General features: G+C 45.5%; 1 protein-coding gene across 1 annotated transcript in view; it reads left to right on the top strand.

The window, feature by feature from the left end:
- The window catches only part of USP13 (ubiquitin specific peptidase 13), a 365,038-nt gene extending 352,197 nt beyond the window's left edge, over positions 1-12,841 (top strand). Inside the window, exon 21 of the mRNA XM_086944367.1 lies at positions 755-12,841. Within this exon, the coding sequence (XP_086800493.1) occupies positions 755-845 (91 nt within the window). The 3' untranslated portion in view covers positions 846-12,841. The remainder of the gene's footprint in view (positions 1-754) is intronic.
- Positions 12,842-25,664: the final 12,823 nt, after the last annotated feature.

Genomic DNA, 25,664 nt, shown 5'->3' with positions numbered 1-25,664 from the left:
GAGGTTCACCCTTGTTTCCAAAAGTTCTTCTTGCCATTGAGTCTTCACCTTAATACTGTAGTGATTTGCTAAATGTATGTGAAGTCTGACATTTCTTCCCAAACAGAAAGACGTTCACATTTACAAAGCCATGACGTTAAAATACAGGAAAGGCAACCTTTTTTGACAAAAAAAATTTGCAATGTTACTTTTCAGTAGACTTCATTTATCACAGAACTACCATATAGATTTCATTTGTTCTCAAAAGCCTGTGGTTTTTCCTCTCTATTTTCAACAGTCACACATATATATTCTTGATATTTCAATGTCAATCCCTGCTTCTACCTTACTTCTTCAATTCTAAGTACAGTCTAACAATTATAACTATTTAATATTTACAAAATAAAGCCCCCACACATGGCAACAATAACATTTAATAAAACTAATAAGTTAAACATAAATAAACGTAAGCGTATTTAAGGTGAAACCCATTGGCTTTGCCAGTGCTTGTTTTTTTAATGTCTGTGTATATCTGGAGAAGTCTACAAAATCCTTATCCCACACCTCAAATTCAGATCTGTGAGTAGAAGACAATATTAAGCAAAATCAGCAAAATTAAGGACTTAATGATACATTGGAAATCTGTCGTCATTTAAAGCGGTGTGATGAAAATAGCACTAACATTTTATTCAGTTTTCATGTTTCTAATAAACGTTGTACCATGGCAAGCCTGATTCGCGAAGATATAAATGGATGATTTTTTTTTCTGTTTCAGATGGGTAATCTATAATGACCATAAAGTGTGTGCTTCAGAGCGACCGCCAAAAGACCTCGGCTACATTTACTTCTACCGCAGAATGCCTTGATAGGACGTCAAAGATACCCCGCCGGCCTTTACAAACCATATGCCTTTTAATCCGCTACAACAGCAACACAAAAAAAAAGTTGGACTGCCGAATTGCAGATTAATGTATAGGGTATTTATAGTTCGTTTTAGAAAGACAAAAACAACACACTCATTAATATGAAGCCTTCTTATGTGTGAGGAGGGATGTTCTAAAAATTTAATTTCCTTCATTATTTTTTTTTATATAATAAATTGTACCTTGGGTTTCTGGGCAATGCTAATTTTGCCATCCCCGTTTTTGGTGATCGGCTAAGTTGCAATGCTCACTTTACCCCTGCCAAGGCCACTCCGTGTTGGACTTTTGTGTTTCCACATTTTATTTGATGAGTTGGTGTTGTTGACTTTTTCGGACTGGATGTGTCTTTATTTTGTGGGCGGTTTGCTGCCTTCTGGAGAAAAGTATGTGCGATGGACCCGGTGAACACCGGACAGGAAGAGCCCGGGGCATCAGGGGGAGCTTGCGGATGAGGAAGTCAAGCTCTAAAACCACCTTTTATCTTCAAAATACCCTTTTCCTGGAGTGTATAAAGTCTTCTTTTGCTCTCTATTTCTGTTTCTTCCTTTCTTTTTTACATACATCTTCACCAGGCCCAGCCTGTGAGTTCAAACTTTCCACGGAAATTCAGTTTCTAAAAGAACTGCCAATCACCCTCAGGTTTGTTGGGTTAAGCCAATTTGAAAATTTGGTCCATGGCCGTGTAGGAACCCCTCAGGCACACAGACTCAATTTTTAGCATTGAAATGCAAAATAATACATCAAACAGTCAATAAAATTTTCTCCAGACAGCAGAGCTATGGAAGAAAGTGAATTTCAGCTGATCTGGCCTCCGCGAAGACTAATGATGTACTACCTTGATTTTGGAAAAGAAAGTACCTGCCACGTTTGGTGATTCGAGCTGGATTTGAGGAGTTTGCATCATAAATACTCTTTAAAAGATACAGTAATGTAAAGCCACATGGAGTAGCCCTTGTGCTGGCCATACAGCAGCCTTCAATTCATAGACGTTGAATGTAAAATTGATTAAAAGTGTATATTAAGGGATCCTTGCTATAGACTGCATGCATGAACTTTGCACGAGCAATGTGCTAGTTTAATCTCTTGTCTTCCACCCTGGTGTCTCAGGAAACTCAGGAAACATACATGTGTTTTAGGGAGTGATGGGGGGTGCGCCACATGGGACATTATTAGTAAATTTACCATTTCATAAAAGCAAATTTATATGGAGAGGATTGTAAGAAGATGTAATAAGGGTTGAAAATCACTTTACTGTAGTTTTGTTTTCCTCGTACTGTGTGAGTACAGATGGTTGATTCATTTTAAAAAACAGAATGTGTACATTTAAGCCTGCCATCCCATCGTTGCCAGATAACACGTCCTGTGGTGACAAGTGGAAATACTTAGAAAAAAATTATGAGTAAAAAATATTGATTAGTAGGTTACCAGTGTTTAGCAGCTACCTATATTTACACCTTAATTGCCATTAATCTGTTGTCAATATTCTGTTGGAAGCAAGAGCGGCGCGTGCCAGAGAAGGGAGGCGGGCGGGGGAGGGGGATGTGAGGGGGGGTTGGGAGATGACGGAGACAAATACATTTTTTTAACTTACCTGCCGCCCTCCAACATCGTGTTGCACTCTTCTTCTCCTCTCCTCTTCTCTGCAGGAAGGCACAGACTCCCATTCTGCCCTGCGGCCAATCCTGAAGCTGCTCTAATGCATGAGAGCCACTTCAGGATTGGCCTGTGCGCCGATGGTTCCGCTCCAGGACAGACTGGGAGCCTGTGCTTGCTCTCTCCAACCCTGCAGTGCGAGAGAGCTTCACTGTGCAGGTGGGTCTGGCCGGCCTGAGACGGCCAGCCAAACCCACATGCGCAGTGAATAGTAGTGTCCAACACTCCCCCTCCAGGCTGGCATTACCCTGGCCCTGCCCCCAAGCCTCGGTACAAAAAAAACGTTAATAAAATATATTTTTCACGTTTTTTAGATGCTGGACGGGGGGCGATGCTCGTCCGCCATAGCGAAGGAGCCGCCGCTGGTTGGAAGTGAGAGAGTGAGCAGTAGGAATTTGGGAAGGGCCCTTGGCCCTGTCAAGAAATGTTTTGAGTGGGAGCACAGTTGTGTTGAATGGATCTCCTGTAGTACACACTGCTGTCGTAGGTATTGTTTGTGTACGTCTGTAGTGGTAGGGTACAGGGCCAGAGAGTCAAATGCCATTCTATTCCTTTTTTTTCACAATGGAGATAAAGTAATTTGCTCCTAATCAAATGATTTTGAACACAATTGAAGTGAATTGCCGAAGTTGGGTTCGAACCCAGATCTCTGGGGTGCAAGATGTAGAAGTAAGATAATAAAACCAACCTCTTTATCGGGAAATGTCTCTGAGGTCCTGTGATAATAGCTCAGTTGAGATTTCCTGCATAAAAATTAAGGTTGTGCAAAGTTGCGTAATCCTCCACTCACCCCACCCCGGTAATTACACAAAATGTCTGAAAAGTTACGTAAGCGTGCTTAGAAATTACACAAAATGCACTATAGTCTATCGTCAGTGAAAACTGAAACAGAGCTTAACTTGTGTTCGAGATACCTTCAAGGGAACTTATTTGCAGAGGAAAGGTTTCTTTCTTACACGTTTCCTGCTCAGATATGTCTGTCTGCCTCAAGACATTTTCAGCTGTAACCAGTACTCTGCCTTGGCATTATTTCTGACATTATGCATAATGTGCATAAAACAGGGTTGCACGAATTATGCAAGTGCAATATAACCCACAAGGACATGGACCAGGCCTTCCTGCGAATATGTAGGACACCCCTGATTATAACACATCTGAGGTAAGCAAGAAAGAGTCCTGGCACTATCTGCTAGAATGCATGGAGCCCTTGGGAAACGTTAACTGTTATAGAGTTGACTGTCTAGTAGTTGGGGTGGGAGGAGCTAGGTGGGCTGAGGGGAAGAGGTTGGGTCAGGACAGGAAAGGGCAGTTAGGGTAGGGACGGGGACCGAGCTGGAAGTATAATAAAGAGCTCGTGAATACCAAGTCTGTGTCCACGTGTATGTGTGGGTTGGGACACGACAGCTGGCGACGAGGGTGGGATGAGAAAGGAACCCCACTCGCGAATACCCCGTCCTGCAGCGTGGAGTGAGCTCCGCTGCGACAAAGCCCCTGCGGCGCCGGTGACGAGCCCCCAGGAGTGGCCAGACCTCCCCTCGCAAGTCGAAGAGGGTCGAGAAAGGGAACGGCGGTCCAGCGGACGAGCGCTGACGGACCCCGAGGAGAGCGCTGAGTGAGAGCGCCCGAGACGCGGCAAGAAAGGCGCCAGAACGCCGACCGCGCTGAGCGCGCCGAAGAGCCTGCAGCGCGCTGTTCCCGGCGGGGGCCGGAGACGCCCCGAGACTGCCCAGGTGAGCCTGCACCGCCACGAGGCCAGAGAAGAGGCGAAGGAAAGCCTCCTGCACGCGCGACCCCGCGGAAGCCAGCGCTCCATCGGCCAGTGACAATTGAACTCAGACAGACGGCAAGGGGCGCGCGAAGCCAGCTCAAGACGGAAAAACGCTCACCTCAACACCTCGTGTAGACGCCCAGCTCAACTGTGAGTCCTCCACCGGCGAGTGTGTGTGTGCCCAGAGTGAGAGGAGAACCTCGTGGGCTGCAGAGGGGGCGGCCATCTTAAGGTCAGGCGGCCCAAGGGACAACTCCTACCTGATTGAAGGGCGGCCATCTTTGAGTCAGGCGAAAAGTTGAAAATAAGCACTGGCATCTCCAAATTGACATTTTGTGGCCTGATAACCCAGCGCTCATTGCCAGACAAGTGCCAACGAGTGAAGCAAACAAGCAGTGGTAGTGGCAGAGAATAACAGTGAAAGTAAACGTTGGTGACCGCGACCAGTGTCAAGTGCAAGTCGAGAAATACCACTGCCAGGATGTCCAACCCTCCCGCGCAAGACGCCCAAAACCCTGCCCCGAAAAAGGAGGTCAAAGGCACACATCTGCGTGCGCCGGAACCCTTGATAATCACCACCGGAAGTAGCATGGGCCTGAAATGGCAGGAATGGTTGGAGGACTTGGAGGACTATATTAAAGGCTCTAGAATTGAGACAGACGAGGACAAGATAATAACCCTTCGCAATCTCGGAGGGCGCGAGATCAGCAAGATAGTGCGAGAGATCCCAACCAACGACGGTGACACCTACATCAAAGTAAAGGACATACTGAACAATCGTTTCCTGCACAAAAGGAACGTTGATTATGAGCGACACAAGTTTCATCAACAGCACCAGGACAAAGATGAACCGCTAACGTCCTTCATACACCGACTGCGGCGCCAGTCCCAATACTGCGACTTCACAAATTTCTCGCCGGATGCGGCCATCAAGTCCCAAATAATTTCAGGTTGCCACTCAGACGCACTGAGGCGAAGACTGCTAAGGAAGCCACAAGAATTGGCGGAAATTGAAGAAAATTTGCGAATATATGACCAAGCCGAAGAGAATGCGGCGAGCATCGAAGTCAAACCCAGCTCCAGCCGTGAGCACGCCAACCGTGTCTCCGACCGACGACAAGGTCGACAGGATTACCGAGGCAACCCGCGTGACCGATCACGCCGATCCAGATTCTCACCCAGACGCCGGATTGACCACCGGCCGAGAGACTCGGAGAGGAGAGACCGACGACCCGAACGCACCAGACGGTGCTACAGATGCGGGTATGACTACCCCCCACATCGACTCCTGCCCTGCCATGGGCCAACGCTGCCGGAAATGCGGACGATCCAATCATTTCGAGGCCATGTGCAGTGATTACCATCGAGAGAAACGTGGCGGCACTGACCGGCGCGCCAGCCCACCAAGGTCGTCAAGGACAGACACCAAACGGCACCATGCTAGAGCCGTTCAGGATGAACCTGACCGATCCCCGGCGTCGTCTCACTCCAGTCGTGAATCCCGACGTTCCAGATGGGATCGCCGCTCTCCCTCAAGAGAGTCCAGATCCTCTTCATCCAGACGATCAGCCTACACCACCGAGTATGTCAACATCGCTGACAACGATCAGCTCAAGCGCTACCCACGGCTCGACATCATGGTGGGCAACCATGCAGCAAAGTTTGTCATGGACAGTGGCGCATCTCTTAACTATATCTCCGTTGCTGAACACGAGCGCATGGTCCCTAAACCTCCTCTGCGCTTTGCACCTGTCCGAGTATACACATGGATGTCGAGAAAACCACTCCCATGCCTAGGGAAGTTTGACACTACCCTCACCTATGGCGACATCACCATCCCCGCCATCATCCATGTTATCAAAGGACCCGATGCCGACTGCCTACTAAGCCTTCCGACTGCTGAGCGCCTGCGCCTCGTGCACATTCTTTTCAACGTGAACGACTGCTCCAACTACGCTACGAAATTCCCAGCTCTCTTCAAGGGCCTGGGCAAACTGAAAGGCCGACAAGTGCATCTGCACATCAACGGGCTAGTCAAACCAATTGCTCAACATCCACGGCGAGTGCCGTTTCATCTGCAGCCTGCAGTGGCTCAAGAGCTGCAAGATCTCCTGGATGCAGACATCATTGAACGCACCGAAGGACCCACTCCCTGGGTGTCCCCTGTAGTCATCGTGCCAAAAAAGGGAACCCCCGACAAGGTCCGTCTCTGTGTAGACATGCGCCTGCCGAACACGGCAATCGAGAGGGAGAGGCACCCTGGCCCGCACCTAAGCGACATGATTACGGCCCTCAATGGAGCTACGGTCTTCTCCAAGCTAGACCTCAACAAGGGCTACCACCAGCTCGAGCTGGACGACAGCTCTCGCCCCATCACCACGTTTGCCACCCATCTCGGCCTCTTCTGATACAAGCGTCTCAGTTTTGGTGTTTCCTCGGCCGCTGAAATTTTCCAAGAGGCAATCCGCCTGATCATCCACCATATCCCGAACTCACTCAACTACAGTGATGACATTTTAGTGTATGGCACGAACCTCCGAGAACACGACATTGCCCTTGATCGCGTCTGCCAGGCGCTACTGGACGCCAACCTGACTCTCAACAAGGATAAATGCGAATTCCACCAGTCGACATTGAAATTCTTCGGACACATTTTCTCATCCAGTGGCATGAAACCCGATCCAGACAAGGTGGCCGTGCTCAACAACACCAAAAGCCCAGCTGACGTGAACGACCTGCGCTCCTTTCTCGGAATGGCGAGCTACTGTGCTCGCTACATTCGCGACTACGCCACCATCAGCCATCCACTTCGGCTCCTCACGAAGTCCAACCAGCCCTTCGACTGGACCCCGGTCTGTGAGCGCGCCTTCAGAGACATCAAACAGGCGGTTGAATCATCCGACTGCTTGTCCTACTTCAACCCCAGAAGAAAAACTGAGATCACTGTAGACGCCAGTCCGGTGGGGCTGGGAGCGATCCTAGCCCAATATGACGACGACTCGGACCAACGGAGGATCATCGCCTACGCCAGCCGCAGCCTCACCGACCCGGAAAGGAAGTACTCCCAGCCTGAGAAGGAGAGCCTGGCGGTCGTATGGGCGTGTGAGCATTTCCACATCTTCATCTACGGGAAACACTTCACGCTCATTACTGACCATCAGGCGCTCGTGACAATATACGAAACCCGAAAAGCAAGATGCCTCCCAGGATCGAGCGGTGGGGCCTCCGGCTGCAGGAGTACACGTTTACAATCATTCATAAACCGGGGAAGGGTGACAACCCTGCTGACTACATGTCCCGTCACCCCCGGGACTCTCCAGCACCATCCTCATCCATAGCGGAGGAATACATCCACTTCGTGTCAAGTCATGCTCGCCCTCCAGCCATACCAATGGACACCATCCGTGAAGCAACCAACAAAGACGCTGTTCTGCAGATCGTGATGAAACGCATATTGTCCAACAGGTGGAGACATCATCCGCAAGATGACGATGAAAATCCAGAAGTCAGAAGTGAACTCCAGACTTTCCGACACGTCGCTGATGAACTCTCGATAACCGAAGATGGCCTCCTTCTAAGGGACCACCGGATAGTCATCCCGGCCACCCTCAGACAAGGTGTAGTCGATCTAGCACATGAAGGTCATCGGGGGGTCGTCTCCACCAAGAGAGCGCTTAGAGAGCGCGTGTGGTTCCCAGCTCTAGACCAACTAGTCAAGAACACTCTGAAGGACTGCCATCCCTGTCAGCTAACTGGCCCCAGCACGCCGCCGGCACCGCTCCAGATGACCCCACTACCGGACGGTGTGTGGCAAGAAGTTGCAATGGATTTCTACGGGCCTATGCAGTCAGGGAAATATGTGATCGTCATCGTAGATGAATATTCCCGATTCCCCGTGGCTCAGTTCATCCCTTCCACCAACGCCACCTGTACTCTCAAAGTCCTTGAGGAGGTTTTCGCAACCTGGGGTGTCCCCCGGATCATGAAAACAGACAATGGACCCCCGTTCAACGGGCATGAATTCAGCGACTTCGCGAAACAGATGGACTTCCAACACCGCAAGGTCACCCCACTCTGGCCGCAAGCCAATGGGACTGTCGAACGTTTCATGTCCACCATCAAGAAAACCTTCCAACAGGCCACCGCCGAGAAAAAGGACCTGCAAGCAGCACTGAATGAAGTTCTCTGTGCCTATCGAACCACCCCTCACTCCACGACGGGTGCCTGCCCTGCCACTCTCATGCTTGGGAGGACACCGAGAACTCGGATCCCAACATGGGAGGGCGCCCTGAAGAAACCCCTCTCAGACCGCCAGGTCAAAGATATGGCTGCAACAGATCGATACCACAAGGAGAAGATGAAGGAACATGCTGATCTCAAACGGAGGGCCCGATCCCCTTCCCTCAAGGAGGGCGATCGAGTCATTGTTAGACAAGAACAGCGCCAGAAGACTGACTGTCGATTCAAAGACGAGCCTCTTACAATTGTGCAGCAGAAAGGCACAATGGTGACCGCGGAGTCAGACACCAGGCGGGTCACCCGAAATGCATCCCACTTTAAGAAATGCCCTCCAGAAAGACGTGACTGCACACCTACTGCCTCCGTGCCGGAGAACCACTGCGACCCAGAGTCTGGCGCACCCGACTCTGCACCTTCCATGGAACCTAAACCCGTGGTCGAGAACATTGTGTCCACACCGGCTCGACCACGACGCCAGATACAGCCTCCAAAGAGACTGATTGAAGAAATGGACTAAGTTTAATTTCATTGCTGTTTTATTAAGAAAGGGGGAGATGTTAGAGTTGACTGTCTAGTAGTTGGGGTGGGAGGAGCTAGGTGGGCTGAGGGGAAGAGGTTGGGTCAGGACAGGAAAGGGCAGTGAGGGTAGGGACGGGGACCGAGCTGGAAGTATAATAAAGAGCTCGTGAATACCAAGTCTGTGTCCACGTGTATGTGTGGGTTGGGACACGACATTAACCTCAGGTCTTCAGGAGTACGTACACACGTTGGGGTCTAAGGCATAATTTGTGCAGTTATGCATATTTGTGAACCACCCTAAAAGCCCTTATTTAGGCCACAGATGTTTCATCCTTTTGCAAGGTAAAGGAGAATTCCCAACAACAGACACTCGAGAACACTTTGTTCGATGACGTCAGCTTGGCCTTTGATTGTGACGCCATCTGAGTCTTAGGCAGTGCATCTCTAAAGATGACCCATCATGCCTTACGATATGACGATATGACGATATGACGTAGCGTTGTCTTGGGTTGCTGGGTTTAAACAATATTCCCCTTGAGTTTTGGACTCTCTAGGTCTGGGCCTTCCTGAATTTGGGTTAATATCCTTAATAATGATATTAATATTGTAATTTGAAGGGTGTGCCATTTATACAGCATATTAGTCCTTAGTCCAGTGCAGGCCAGTAGAGGTAATGCATATGATGCTTGTCTAAGTGCAGGGCTCAGATGCATTAAAGAAAAAGATGTTTCAAACAAACAGAATGCAAGGTTTTGGTAAAGGACTTCCGTGCATCGTCGCTCTCATATTCCCTGCTCCTGTCCTCCATTGCTTGTCCATATTTTAATCTAGATAGCTTATTTTATTTTAACTCCGAACTTGCCTAGCACGCACTTCACAGTTCATTCATCTATTTTTGCCCTGCGCCTTGCGAACGCTGTTTATTTCTGGACGGAAAAATTCACACTTGGCGTGACAATTCCTGAAACCGTCTCCAGGGATCTGATTGGTTGCGCTGACGGCGTGCGTAACTACCGGGTCACGCGGGTTCCACAGCTTTGACTGTAGAGGACGAAATGTGGCTGTGCTGTGCCTTTCTAGTCTGCTCTGTGTTGGTGCTAACGCCTAACACCCACAAAATGAAATGTGTCTGCTGCCTAAGTTATTGGCCCAATGTAATATCTGTCTCACTCTTGCTTATCTTTGATATCAGAGTAACAGCAGCAGTGTAAACAATAAGTGTTTTATATCTGAAATGCTGATGACCCATCACATTAAGCACATTGAAACGAGCTTCAGTTTGTTGTGTTCCATTTCCGTATTGTCCTTGCTTTGCTTTGCTTAACACCTAGAGTAAAAACACCCATAGGGGCACATGCATCAAGCTATTTTGAGATTGCAAACGGTGCGTTTCGCAAAAATCGGCTGTTTGCAATCGCGAAATAGGATTTCCTTATGCATGAAAGGTTTTTTGATTTGCAATTTAGGGAATCACAATTTTCTGCGATTCCCTAAGTTACGAATGCAAATAGGGGATCGCAAGTTTTCGAATCCCCATTGCACATGCAAGAAACCTTTCCTAAATGCGAACTGTGCATTTAGAAAATGCCAATTACCATCAACTTCAAGTTGATGGTAACCATGTGCATACTTTGAAAAATACATTTTTCAAAGTGCCATGTAGCGCATGTGTGTGCTTTACATGTGCAAACTTTCTTTTTTTGGGGTGATTCAGGTGGGGCCTTAGGCCCCCAGCCACCCTTGGCTTTCCATTTGCTAATTGCGATTACCAATTTGGTAATCGCAAATTAGCAAATGTAAAATCATTCATCCCTATGGCCATTTAGGCCGATAGGAATAAATGGAGTCATATTCCCTAATAGCGATTCGCTATTTACCGAATCGCTATTAGGTAATGTTTAAGGAATTGCAAAATATTTTGCGATTCCTACATGCATTGCATTTTGCGATTCCAAAATAGCAATTTGGTAAAAATCGCAATTTCTGAATTGCAAAATGGATGCTTGATGCATCTTGCCCATAGTCCCTTACCGTCATACTTCTGTGCTATTATTATAGCCTTATAGCCCACCGTAGCGGGCTATACCAGCTATGAAAGTCCCACTCCCACGTAAAAGGCCCGAGCCGAAGGCGAGGGACTTTAACAAGTGACCAAGAGTTTAATAACCAGTATAGCCATTCTACCAAGGGCTATAAATCTAATAGAACATTCTGCTACTAGAGGGCAGAATGTTGAACAAATAAAACAAAGGCCCCTCGAAGCTCGAGGGGATTTAAACCCCCTTTGAGCTCCGAGAGGTCTTTGTAGAACATTGGAATGTTGCTCTGCAGGCCTTTACCCGGCCGTAGAAGCAGGGAGCACTCCATTGTCTACAATGGAGCTCCCAACATTCCAATGTTCTAATAATTGCTTTAAATATTCACGCATTCATTTCCAATACCGTTTTATTGGGTTAATAACAAATGCCTCACAACCTTAGGAGCTGTGTCTTGTTTCTTTTCTATGCTGAGAATGTTCCTATTTTCCACTGGATATGGTTTCTATCTTTTTCTTTTCAGAAGTCTGAGTTCCCACCATGAAATACTTCAGATTAACGTTTAGCTCTGCTGGCTTGCTGACTAGCCCGTAGAAGTAATGTGGAGAGGCGGAGTTAGATGACTTTAGGCCTCATTGAGCGCGCGGTGGGTAGCCTGCAGGTCCTGCAGGTAAGAGGAGGGTGTGTTCTCTGCGGAGGACCGCCTGCTCTATTTCGAGGCCACCGCCTGTCTGGCAGGGTTATCGTAACCCTACAGTAACACTACCACACTAGCGGCCCAACTGTGGAATGAGGGAAGTGCTGGATCTGTGGTGGTATAAGAGGGCGCGTGGCGAGGGTCTGGGAGGGGGACTTCTCCTCAGTGCCCTGGTGTGGAGTGATGCCCCTCAAGGCTCCCTAGAGGAGTCTTCTTGATAACCTGGGTCAAGGAGGAAGCTTTCAGAAGCTTTACAGGGACCTCCTTATTGGGCAGGGCATTGACCTTGAGATGCAGCTGTCCAATCAGGACAAGCAACTGGAAACTGAGGCATGCAAGGTCGACTCACTGTTTCACTGTTGGACACCTGATGTCATGGTTTCTTCTGTATCTATACCCGTTTACTTCTTCGGCCATGCTGATTTACCCGCTGTGCCCAGGTGTTTGCAAAAAGTTTCTAAACAAAGTTGATTTACACCCTTCTAGAATGTACTCTACAAATGGTGTTAGTAGATGTGGAGCCTCTGGTTTATGAGTGGGGTCTTCGGCCAATAACAAGCTAATAATGTTGTTCACCTCCTCCATGTACTGATGTTCTTGGGTAATGCACCCCTGGGAAAAGAAGCAAACATGTGTCTTGAATGTGCCTTGATGCCTCTACATGGGCCATGAATGCTGTACAAGGCCAATCAATCAATTTATTACACTGTAACCTTGAAATGACTAGTGCGTAACTTAATACTGAAAACGTTGTGTTGAGCTTTAATGAGCTGGAAAACTATGCAAACCATGTAACTGGACAAATATAAAATAAATGGTTATGAGACATTTTAAGAACAATCACCATGTCCCATACGCTGTACCTGTCAATAACTGGAGAGTTTGAACCTTTTTATTGCACATCATTTAGCATTGTTTGCATTTGAAGAGCTGCAAACAAAGTAAAGGCATGTTTTTCAGGCACGAAAAAGAGGTATGAATGATGTATTGTTGCAACTGTTTTAAATTAAATGATATTCTCACAAAAGTATTCTGTTGTGTCTTTTCTAGAATTTTACAGATAAAAGAAACTTATTTTTTTTTAACAAGGTTAGTGCAACAGGTTGTTATTAGTTGAGTAAAGTTAATACATCTAGGTGTAGTTTGGTATCAGACATGGTCATTTACCCTAGGTAGATGATGCTGGGCCAACTGGGGAGGTATGCCTCATCTGTTCTGATGAAGGAGCAGGCAAAAGTCTTCTTTTTGCATCCCTGCCAGGCAGAAACCCAGACACAAAAAGATGTTATTTGTGATGTGTGAACTAGAAGTGACCCATTTCACCTAATAATGCAGTGTTATAAAGGAAGACAGCTGAGAAGAGGTCTTAGACTATTTAAGTTCTAAAAATCAAGTTTTTGCCACATACAGCCATTAAGTTCCATTGAAAACGTGGTGTTAAAAAGGACTGCCAGACCTCAGTCTGAAGATGACGTGAGTATACATAGTAGTTTAATTACTAACGGAGTCAGGCCAAAAAATTGAGTATCACATGTTGCCCTCGTGTATTATATCAAATATATGCTTACATACATCCAAGGGAGAGGATCAATTGTATGTAAATTGGTCAAGGGCATTTACCCAGTCTAATTTGCCTGAAACCAATATGCATTTTTAATTCCAACTGTATATTTTGCCATTGTATCCCTTGGGCTTTTCCTTCCCTTTATCTTCCTTCGCTCCCACTTAGTACTCGATGCGGCTGCCTGGTTATGGAGTGAGGTAGCTTACAGGCTGAAGGTTCACTTCAGGAAAAGTCTCTGCAGAGCTGATACTTGGGTACGCTTCGTCGTCAACCAGTGATGGAGCTAGGCTGGTAGAAGGTGAGTCGTTCATCGCTCTCATCAGATTTATCTTAACAGGACTCCAAATCCTTCAGCACAACAATGGTGGGCAGTGCCAACTTTACCAAAAGTTGAATACGTTTGTTTTAAGGTCCTATATACTCTTAATGAATTCTCATTCAAGGCACAGTCCTATCCTTTATTTATATACTGCCTTCCAGAGGCCACAATAGACAAGAGATTTAGGGTCAAGGGAAACCAGGATTCAAGTTTTTGGTCATGTTCTCATAGGCAGTGAGAATCTGACAGCAGCAGTCTTCTGTTTGAACTGTAGAAGTGTTCCCCTTTTCCGAGAGAGTGCCGTCTACTTCATACTAGTACACTGCAGGGGTTGAGATAAACTCTGCTGAGCAGGCTCAAATCCCCATGCTGTTCCCTGTTGACTCTGTCATATAACCAAAACAAGTCCAGAAAGCTTTATTCAAAAAGGGCATCTGGGTCTACTGGGTTCATGGACTGAGGGGGGTGCGGTGTCCTTTGAGGTGGGTGGTATGTAGGTGCTTTGACGGGATTGTGGCTAATTGTGACACGCTGGCTGTTTTGTATTGGTTGAAAATGCAAATTTTTTTTTTTTTTTAAATGGCATCTGAGAGTGTCAGACCTCCTTAGTCTTTGAAGTTTATCTGAGCCTGCAGATATGTATCTGCCACCAATGGGGACCATACACATCAGAATATTAAGGCCAGTCATAGAAACTTGGAAAGGGATATGGGATAAAAGAGAAAACAGAGACATAGGACTACAATACTCTTCCTCAGCCTTTCTGTTGGTCAAGGAGGTCTGCAGGTTGTAGTGGATCTCTACAAGATAAAGATGTATACTATCTCAGATATTTTAAGTAGCGTGTCATAAAGAACACTGAGTGTAACTGGATATATTGTAGGAATATCTTTGTATAATAAAATCTCTGTATTTCGATATGAGGGGATTTCTGAAAACTAAACATAAATATAAGTTCACTAACACTTCTTTCTATGCTTTGGGCAACTACCTCAAGTTTTGTCGCAATTCTTTCATTTGTGGAGGCTGAGTTGAGGTCCTACTTTACATCTGTTAAACTGAAAAGTAATAATTAACATTAATATACTTTTGTTTCCTACTAGTTAGCAATTGTATGCATATCTTAGAAATATAATACACGACATGCATCGAAATCATACATATGTACAGGTGTAATATTGCTCTCTTGCGAATCTTTCCTTTTTCCTTATAGGAAATCTGGATTAAAAACGCAAAACTTGTTATCAAGAAGTCAGATAATTGTAACCCACCATAAAATTTCAGATAAAGGTTCATGGAATGAGTTTAAAAAACTTGTTTTCATCAACACATAACCATCCGAATACTTGTCTGTAATCTAAATATCCATAATATTATTCCTTTAGGAAACTGTGGGTCTTGCTGATGGAAATCTGAGATCCAAGTTGTGAGTCCAGGGGCAGAAACATTGTAGCATGATTGCCTAGCAAAGGGCGATGACAATTTGAGGAACACCCTCATGGAGGTTTCTAACTGGATGAGGGGCAACTAATTGATCTTGAGCAAAGACGAAACTGAGCTGTGTTCTTCAGCCCGGCCTTACATCTTGAACCTAAGAATGATGGCCAGATTCCTTCGGCCTTTTACCTACAACATGTGGATAGGCTCTGACCGGTCCTTCAGAGAGCACGTTACCATCATTTGCTAAACAGGTTTTATGCTCCTTGGATTGTCAGGAAAATCCTCCCATTCATCCGGTCCTCCGCAAGGAAGTGCAAGCCTTGCACTGAAGTATCGATCATTGTTACTCCTTCTTCGTAGGCTCTCCAACGTATCTCCTACACAAACTTCAACTGCTCCAGAATGCAGCATAGCGATTGGTGCTGGGACTGAAAAAGAGTCTTTCCCATATCTAAGGAGCCTATTTTCCAACTAGAGCCTACTTTGTTCCAGTAGAAGCGGTTTGCAGTGGCAGCTCCTATGCTACGGCGGATGAGCGTCACACCCCCTGCTGAGAGCAGTGCTTAATTTGAGCCGGAGCCTTCCGGTGCTGAGCACAGCACTTAATTGGTTCCCAGTGCTCGGCACCAGCACCTAATTGTCAACACCACACTTAGAGCAGTCTGCCACAAGGTGGCGGTGCTCATGTAATTTAGAGATGAGCTGTATAACAGTTGCTTTGGACAACAATATACATTGAAAAATTACTAATGCCTGCCTCCCCAGCCATTCCTTTAGCTTTGGGGACCTGGAATAATCTGAACTATAGCATTTACATCCGATATTGATGGTTAGTAGTTGTTTTGGCAGCAATGACAGGGGTGATGGGTGGTGCAAGCTGCAGTGGTCTCCTGGCCAAAGCCCTGGGACTTAATATTTTACAAATTAAGCACTGGCTGGGAGCCAGCTGAGGGAGGGAAAAACAAAGTGATCATAAAACCATTTTATTATCATTTTGTTTTAGTGCTTGAGCCAGGCAAGTCAAGTCTAGGCGGGACGGGCCATGACGAGAGCAGGGGGAGGAGCAGTGCACACTGTAAGTGCGCATAACGGTTTGGCCGGCTGTCTAAGGTCAGCCAAACCGTCATGCGTACTTTGATCTCTCTCCACCCGAGCTGTGTTGTACAGCTGGAAGAGTAGAGGCACAGGCTTCTAGGACCTGAGCGACCGATAAACAAGCCCACTCAGTCCTATCATGGCACTGCGCTCTTATTCTGTATTACCAGTATGAGAACAGCACTGTGATTGGCTTCTAGGAGCCTGGCAGTGTGCACCAGCCCCTGGGGAATCTGAGTCTGAACAGAGCAGAAGAACCCTGATACGGTTGCCGGCAGCGGCAGGTAAGTGCTTTTTTTTGTTATTTATCCCTCCCCCCACATCTTCGCGCAGGCCCCTTAACACGCGTTAGAGGGAGCAGCTGGTGGTTTGCGTTTTTTAAATATCCCAATAGGTCAATCAAAACCATGAAGAAATTATACCCAAATATTCAAGATGGCTGCTGTCTCTCTAGACACGTTAGACTTCATGACCGCTAGGAATCATGGTTCATTGTCAGCGTACTGCTCCGCATCTGTCTAGCACACGCGGCTTATCCAGACAGCACTAGTGCGCCGAAATGACGGGCAGCCTTTCGCTGAAAGGCATTCAGCACAAGCAGAAATTAACAGTTTTTTTAGAAAGCAAATTTAAGACTTTGGTCTAAGTTGCAGAAATATGCTATTTAAAATATGTTTCCAACTTTCCTAATTGAAAGCTGCCATAGGCGTGTCAGAAAAAGCACTTTGAATGCGGTTTGGAGTCAGTAGGAGAAGTGAGGATTTAATTTCTGATCTCAAAGCGCCTGGTCCTTGCAGCTTCAAGGCGCACTTTATGGTAGGCTCTCAATGTTCAACATTATTTTAGTCTGACACGTTAGCCCTGCAGGGCTACAGAGCTGATTGCAAGCATTTCATCCATACTCCATACTAATAATATAAAGAGAGAGCCCAAACCTTTGAGGCGGGTAATCTCAGGAACCACAGCACCAATCACAACACCCAATACAGCGTTGGAAAGGGCAGTTGCAGCAGAAGGACATAGGCTATACAGACGCTCACCATATACGTTTTAAAGGTAAAAGAACCGTGCCAGCAAAGTAGTCCCTTGTGGGCGTGTCTGCGTTGTGCTGTGGGCGTGTGCTGGGGGCGTGACAAACACTGGGGGCGTGTGGTACGTTCCACCCTTCATGCCATGTCTCATATTGTGTGATAATCCCACCCTGCTCCCTTTAAATACCACTGCACCCTATGATCATAGCCCACCCTTACTCCTTAAAATACCCCAACACCCTTAAACACTAATCCATCTTATCCCTATAAATATACCCTGTACCTCAAAACCCAAACCTATCCCTGAACCCTAAAAATACCCCTATACCCCAAAACCCTAACCTAGCCCTGAACCCTATAAATACCCCTGTACCTCAAAACCCAAACCTAGCCCTGAACCCTAAAAATACCCCTGTACCCCAAAACCCAAACCTAGCCCTGAACTCTAAAAATACCACTGTACCCCAAAACCCAAAACTACCCCTGAACCTTAAAATACCCCTGTACCCCAAAACACAAACCTAGCCCTGAATCCTTAATATACCCCTGTACCCCAAAACCCAAACCTACCCCTGAACCCTAAAAATACCCCTGTACCCCAAAACGCAAACCTAGCCCTGAACCCTAAAAATACCCCTGTACTCCAAAACCCAAACCTACCCCTGAACCCTAAAATACCTCTGTACCCCAACACCCAAAACCTAGCCCTGAACCCTAAAAATACCCCTGTACCCCAAAACCCAAACCTACCCCTGAACCCTTAAAATACCCCTGTAACCCAAACCTACCCCTGAACCCTAAAAATACCCTGTACCCCAAAACCCAAACCTAGCCCTGAACCCTTAAAATACCCCTGTACCCCAAAACCCAAACCTACCCCTGAACCCTGAAAATACCCCTGTACCCCAAAACCCAAACCAAGCCCTGAACCCTAAAAATACCCCTGTACCCCAAAACTCAAACCTACCCCTGAACCCTATAATACCTCTGTACCCCAAAACCCAAACCTAGCCCTGAACCCTAAAATACCTCTGTACCCCAAAACCCAAACCTAGCCCTGAACCCTAAAAATACCCATGTACCCCAAAACCCAAACCTAGCCCTGAACCCTTAAAAAACCCCTGTACCCCAAAACCCAAACCTACCCCTGAACCCTAAAAATACCCTGTACCCCAAAACCCAAACCTAGCCCTGAACCCTAAAAATACCCCTGTACCCCAAAACCCAAACCTAGCCCTGAACCCTAAAAATACCTCTGTACCCCAAAACCCAAACCTAGCCCTGAACCCTAAAAATACCCCTGTACCCCAAAACCCAAACCTAGCCCTGAACCCTTAAAATACCCCTGTACCCCAAAACCCAAACCTACCCCTGAACCCTAAAAATACCCTGTACCCCAAAACCCAAACCTAGCCCTGAACCCTTAAAATACCCCTGTACTCCAAAACCCAACCCTACCCCTGAACCCTAAAAATACCCCTGTACCCCAAAATCCAAACCTAGCCCTGAACCCTAAAAATACCCCTGTACCCCAAAACCCAAACCTACCCCTGAACCCTAAAATACCTCTGTACCCCAAAACCCAAACCTAGCCCTGAACCCTTAAAATACCCCTGTACCCCAAAACCCAAACCTAGCCCTGAACTCTAAAAATACCCCTGTACCCCAAAACCCAAACCTATCCCTGAACCCTTAAAATACCCCTGTACCCCAAAACCCAAACCTACCCCTGAACCCTAAAAATACCCCTATATCCCAAAACCCAAACCTAGCCCTGAACCCTAAAAATACCCCTATACCCCAAAACCCATACCTATCCCTGTACCCCAAAACTACCCCTATACCCCATAACCCAAAACTATAGCTGAACCCTTAAAATACCCAAACACCCCAAAACATATACCTCAGTACCCCAAAACATATACCCCTATACCCATACTTACCTTATCCAAACATTAAAATAAAACATGCTTTTACGATTCATGCATTTACAACGAATTTCGTTGAAAATGTATGCGTAGTAAAAGCATATAACATACAATGCCATGCGTTATAATGGCATTGCGGAGTCATGGTACTTTCGTAATGAAAGTATGCGGAGTCATGGTATGCGGAAAGAAAGTTGCGGAATAATCGGTGTTTACCCTCCCCCGGTAAGTACATTGGAGGCACGGCGGCCCACATCTCCAGCAACATACTCATATTTTTTTACCATCCATTTGAAAAATGCACAGGTCTCTCTCATTGATGGCCAGCACCAACATACACTTTTAGACACACCTCCCACCACAAGTTCTAGAATTGCGAACTTTAGAGCTGGGGAGCTACGTTCGAATCTCGGCATCAGCTCAACATCCTGTGATTCCAAGTCGCTTCGTCTCCCCGTGCCTACCACAAATGAATGTGTTCTTCTGTAATGTAAATTGTGCTTATGCCATGTTGTCGAGTTTGCGCTATATAATATTGCAAGGAAAAATAAAGTAGGGAAACTCGAATTCACACACTACTGAACGCGCACTCTTAAGTGCATCAGCAGTGCACTGTGAATCTGAGCGTTTCACAAGCCTGTCACAGATAAGAAATGCTATCAAAACGAAATCCTACAAACCAATATACTACTGGCCGGCAGAAATTCATACCCGGACAACGTCGGCACGGGCTGCTATCAACAATGAAATCATAAACCAAGGACTTATAGAAATTGAAGACTCACTGTATCTATTAAGCGAGAAGTCCTTACAAGATTTCAGCCTGCCGCCAGCGGTCCGAACTAACCTAACTGGATACCACAATATCGCTACCGCACACAATATTCCAGAGCTAAATAACTACCTTGCTCAACACTTGCCTAACTTAGTTCCCGATCAACAACTCGCCTACAACACCATAGTTGATAGTGTTGAAAAGAAGCAAGGCAAACTATTGTTCATAGACGCCCCCGGTGGCACAGGAAAGACTTACCTAATGTAAATGTAAATGTGGCGTATTTGTATAGCGCGAACAGTGACCCAGAGGCATCCCGGCGCTTGTACTCCTACCACAAGGGAACCCCTCCTGGCTTTTCCTTGTGGGGTGTCCACTCCTGGGCATCCCATGGTGAAACCAGGCATCCCTTGTGTATCAGGGGGCCTTTGTGGAGACTAAGCAAGCTATTGCCCAGAGTTGCAGCGTGGGACCCATGCTTAGAATCGGCACTGAGGCGAGAATACCAGGTCAGAGGAATTTAAGCCCGAAACCCGCCGAGGCAGGAATCGAACCCTGGTCCCTGGCCAGCGTTCTGCATCAAGGTCTGCCGCTCTAAGCATTGAGCCACACTTCTCAACCTCTAAGCATTGAGCCACACTTCTCAACCTCATACTTGCCAAAGTTCGATCTTCTGGGAATTTGGCTCTAGCTGTTGCTTCATCTGGAATAGCTGCCACTTTGCTAACAGCTGGGAAAACAGCACATTCTACCTTTGAACTGCCTCTAACAGTTCCCCTTGAAAAGGATTCAATATGCTCTATTCGGAAAAACGGACCTTTGGGGACACTGCTTCAAAATGTGTCTCTTATCATGTGGGACGAATGTACAATGACACACCACTCACATATTGAGGCAGTTGACAGAACTCTCAAAGACATTAGAAATTCATGCAACATAATTGGAGGTGTTACTTTTGTGTTTGCTGGTGACTTCCGACACACTCTTCCTGTGGTGCCTACAGGAACGCGAGCTGATATACTAAAAGCATGCTTAAAAGCATCACACCTATGGAACTCTGTACAATCTATTACCTTGCGCACTAACATGAGGACACATTTAGGAGGTGGAGATACACAATTTGCAGACCTTCTAATAGAAGTGGCCAACTGAGACATACCTGACACAAATGGCTTTATCAACATACAAAACTTAGGTAAGCGTCTCTGTACCCTACATGAACTCATACAACATGTTTACCCAGACATCAAGCATCTTAGCAAAGATTACACATGGATTTGCGAAAGGTCTATAGTTGCCGCCCGAAACTCTGCAGTGCATCATATTAATGAACACATACTACAACTATTCCCAGGTGAAACCACAATATATAATTCCAGTGATACAGTATTAGATACACAAGACACTGTGCATTATCCCCAAGAACTCCTCGACTCACTTAACCCTTCCGGGCTTCCCCCTCATACACTCCAAATGAAAGTAGGTGTTCCTATCATGTTATTACAAAACCTACATCCACCAAATCTCTGCAATGGGACGCGCCTACAAGTTAAATCTTTTACCTTATGTAATAGAGACTACTATTCTCACTGGCCCTGCTGCAGGACAGTTAGCCCATATTCCCTGGATACCCATGATCCTTACTGATCTACCATTTCAATTCAAATGCTTACAATTCCCTATTAACATTGCTTTTGCATCCACCAGTAACAAATCACAAGGTCAGACATACAAAGTCATTGGGATAGACTTACGAGAGGACTGCTTCACTCATGGACAGTTATATGTCGCGCTATCGAGGTCGGGGAATTCCGACAACCAATTTATTCTACTTCCTGATTCTCATGAAACACGAAATGTGGTGTACCATGAAGTTTTGAAGTAAATGTTATTTTCAATACTAAAACCATTGCTGCCTAGCCTTTTTTTACCCGGACAACGTCGGGACGGGCCGCTAGTATATATATATATATATAGATATTTTGGTACTTTTAAAATCCCATATTGAGTGGTAAAAACCACTCTGGACCCCTCGTTTCTCCATAATTTAAGGCACTTAGGCACGTTTTGAGCACTTTGACTGTGGGCTTACCTTGACATTTAACAGGCCAATTTGTGTTTCCACTTACACACCATGTTTTAGGGAAGGTACCAAGAGGACCATATGTGCCCAGAGTCCTACATAAATCCTTCCTGTTTTTTTGTGATAAGTAAAAAAGAAATAGTTTGTTCCTTGAAGCATATGTTTACAATATATGGACAAAGCACAATGTTCTCACAATTTTTATAGTCAAGGGTTCTCAGAAACAAGTGAAGTCTTTTTTGCCTAGTCTTTGAGGATTCATGGCTGCTAGGATGCGTTTAATAATTACACTCTTGTAGCTTTTTCTGGATGATTAAAAATCACAATGCTTTTTTATTGTATTTACTCTTGTCTTTTGTTTTACCTAAACTGCCATTCAATTAGGAATTGCTTTGTAAGTTCTGCGTCTATTGTTTTCCTTTGGGTGCCTTTAGCTACCATCATCGCAATTCAAAGGAAGGACGGGCTTGGGCTTGTTTTTTGTACCATGTTGTTAGTCAATACTGTTTCTCATTTCCTTCTGTTCCCTCAATGTGTTAACTGCTTAGGAGTGGAGGGAAGGCAGTCAAGTATTTATTTCAGAAGCAGCACATGGTTCTCTGTATTCTTGTATCCTGAAGACAGTGGCAGGAGGCAGTGCTTAATTTGAGCTGGTGGGAGCCACCTATACTCATTTTTGGGGACTGCAACTTATTTTTGTGCTTCAGACATATACATGAGCAAGAGAGGGGAAACCACCATAATTGGAAAGATGGAGGAAGAGAAACAAGCAAATAACGTCACCAAGGGAGGAAACAGGGACCACCAAGAGTGTGATAAAGGGGCAGGGAGTGTCTGGAAATGGATTAAAGAGGCATGAGGTGGATTGAAGACCTTGGTATTTAGTGTGCCAATATGAAGTTGCCCTGACAGTTGGCTTTTGAGCAGAGCCCTGGGCACAGGCACTCATTCTAAGGCTATTCACAAACCTACATGCAGAGACCTAACCACCTTCTATCTTTCCTGTGCGGAAATCTCTACCCCGATATGGGCAGCCAAAAAGTTCCCAAAACAGTTGTCATTGTGCACCAGCTCAGACCTAGAGTAAGTCCAGCACCACACATGGCCAACCACTGGAACTGAAAGACCCTTCCAAAGAAAATAATGGAGACTTGAAATAAAAGCCCTTAGGAAATAATGTTAAAATAAACTGACTTATTTCCCCTTTTATAAAATATAAATTCATTTTATTTAATTTTAAAACGTATATATCTAGTTATTCTAATATATATTTTTAATGAACTTTTGAAATGTTAAAAATACATTTAACATTAACGTTTTGCAATAAAATAGTTAAAATGAATTGCAAATGTTTTATACATTTTTAATACATACTGAATAAAGTCCACTATTTTACTGTAGGTGTTCCCTGTTTTAAAATATGAATTTAAATAAATCATTATACATTATTAAAATACATTTCAATTCATTTTAATACACTTTTAAGATAATATTGCTCTTATATGTTTTCTCAATTTGTTCTAGGTTTAAAAATATATATAATTATTTACCATTAATATTAAGAATCAAAACATTTTGACTAGATTATTTTGCAGTTTAATAAACTTTTGTTTCTGTTTTCTGTGCTTGGTAATAGAGAGCTCTCCACCGCAGCGAAGGAGACCTTTGTTTACATGTGAAGAGCTACTACTAGTGACTTTTTATACTTGTATGTTTGTCCCCCCCCCTTGGTTTCAGAGGGCGGGGCTTGTAAGTCTACACTTTATAGACTAACTTTATACCCTGAAATAGTGGATAGCGGAAAGCAGTCAAATTACTATGAAGTGTAAGTGTAAATTTACATCTGAGTACATCTACATATGTAAGTTTACATTTCTGAATGTGGCCCTACGTTTCAATTATTTGTAGGTCATACTTAGGCTACTTTACATGGCGCTGAGCAGTACGCAGATAGCACTGGTTTCACGGAGAATAAATTATTGCAAGATAAGCAGCATATTAGCTGTACAAGAAAGCACCTGTGGGTGTCTTGAACACTGGTGGCATTGTGGAGTGCAGGGCCCACATCCTAAACAAGCACTGACAATGCCAGTAGTTCTGGATTTATTGTGCTGCATCCTGCCCTTACACAGGCACAGCTCTCCCCCCACACTCACACTGCCAGACATGTCACCCAAAACTCACACAGGCACACATCTTACCCAACTCTCACTGTGCAGTTATATAAACACACTCTTCCCCTTGTGCTCACAAAGAAATGCCTCTCCTTTTACATTCACACAGGCACACCCCTCTCAGTGCACTCATATGGGCACAGCTCTTACCCTGCATTCACACAGGCACACCTCTCACATTGCCTTGACACAGGCATCCCTCACATCCTGTGTTCATACAAGCAGATCGCTCAACCTGTGTAATTCTCACCCCCTACCCAAACAACCCTTCACCTTGCATGCACATAAAAACACCCCTTCTTTTTCCTTTGCAGTGGCATACCGCTCACCCCACTTTCACACAGGCACACTGCCCACCCTGCCCTCACCCTGCAGTCATTAGGACATGCATTCTCACCTGCACTTTCTGTGTGAGTGTGAGAGAGAGGGAGAGAGATCTCTTCTTGTATGAGTGCAAGATGAACCGTGTGCCTGTGTTAGTGCAGGGAGAATGGTGACATCCATGTTCAAAGACATCATTGATGACATGACTGACAAAATCTGAAATGACATAGTACATAAGATCACTGATTACATCATCTAATCGACTGATGTTCAAATTACTCTATAAAATGTAGAGCATTTCAGCCATGAAAGTAAGTACTAAATGGTGTAGATTCATATAAAGTATAAATTACACTTCAGAAACACAAGCCCCCTTAGGTGAACCAAGCTCCTTCTACATCCTGTGCTCTGTACAGAACTTAGTGGCTATCAAAGCTCTTGTGGGCAACCAGACAGACAAAGGTGGACAAACCCATGCTGCACATGGTCCTCACCTTGAAAGTAACTTTTCCTAGAAAACCCACTCCCTTCAGTCACCCAAGCCCCATTAGGTGGCCAGACCCCACTACGCACAGCCCTTGTCTTTCCCCCACCACAAACGCTTTGCAGATAGCTGACCTTTCATGGACAATGAACCAAATCTCTGTAGGAAAGTATTGTGAACAGTTTTTCACCCTGTGCAGAACCCCTCCATGGAGAGCCTACTTTTCTGGGCACCCTAGGCCCATTATGTGGTGAAAGACCTTCTACACAGGCTTCTCCCTGTGTTGAACACATTGCAAATAGCCGTCCTCTTATAGGCAAAAAGCACACATGGATGGACAAGTACTTGTTACATACAGTCTTCACTCCTATGTACAACTTCTCATGGAGAGCCCACTCCCTGCAGATACTCAAAACACCTAATGAGCATAAACATCTACTACATACAACCTTTACCCATTAGCCAACTCTTACTCACACAACATTCACCCCGTGCACAACCATTCATGGAAAGCTCACTTCCTTCGCACACCCAAGAACCATTGGGAGGACAAGACAATTGCTAAATCATTCTCTGATGAACTTTAAAGGGGCCATAGAAAATGAGGTCTAGATGTACCTTCAGCCTGTCCTC

The sequence above is a fragment of the Lissotriton vulgaris genome, chromosome 11 (assembly GCF_964263255.1).
Source record: "Lissotriton vulgaris chromosome 11, aLisVul1.2, whole genome shotgun sequence".
Lineage (NCBI taxonomy): Eukaryota > Metazoa > Chordata > Amphibia > Caudata > Salamandridae > Lissotriton > Lissotriton vulgaris.
This window is presented reverse-complemented; position numbering and strand designations above follow the sequence as displayed.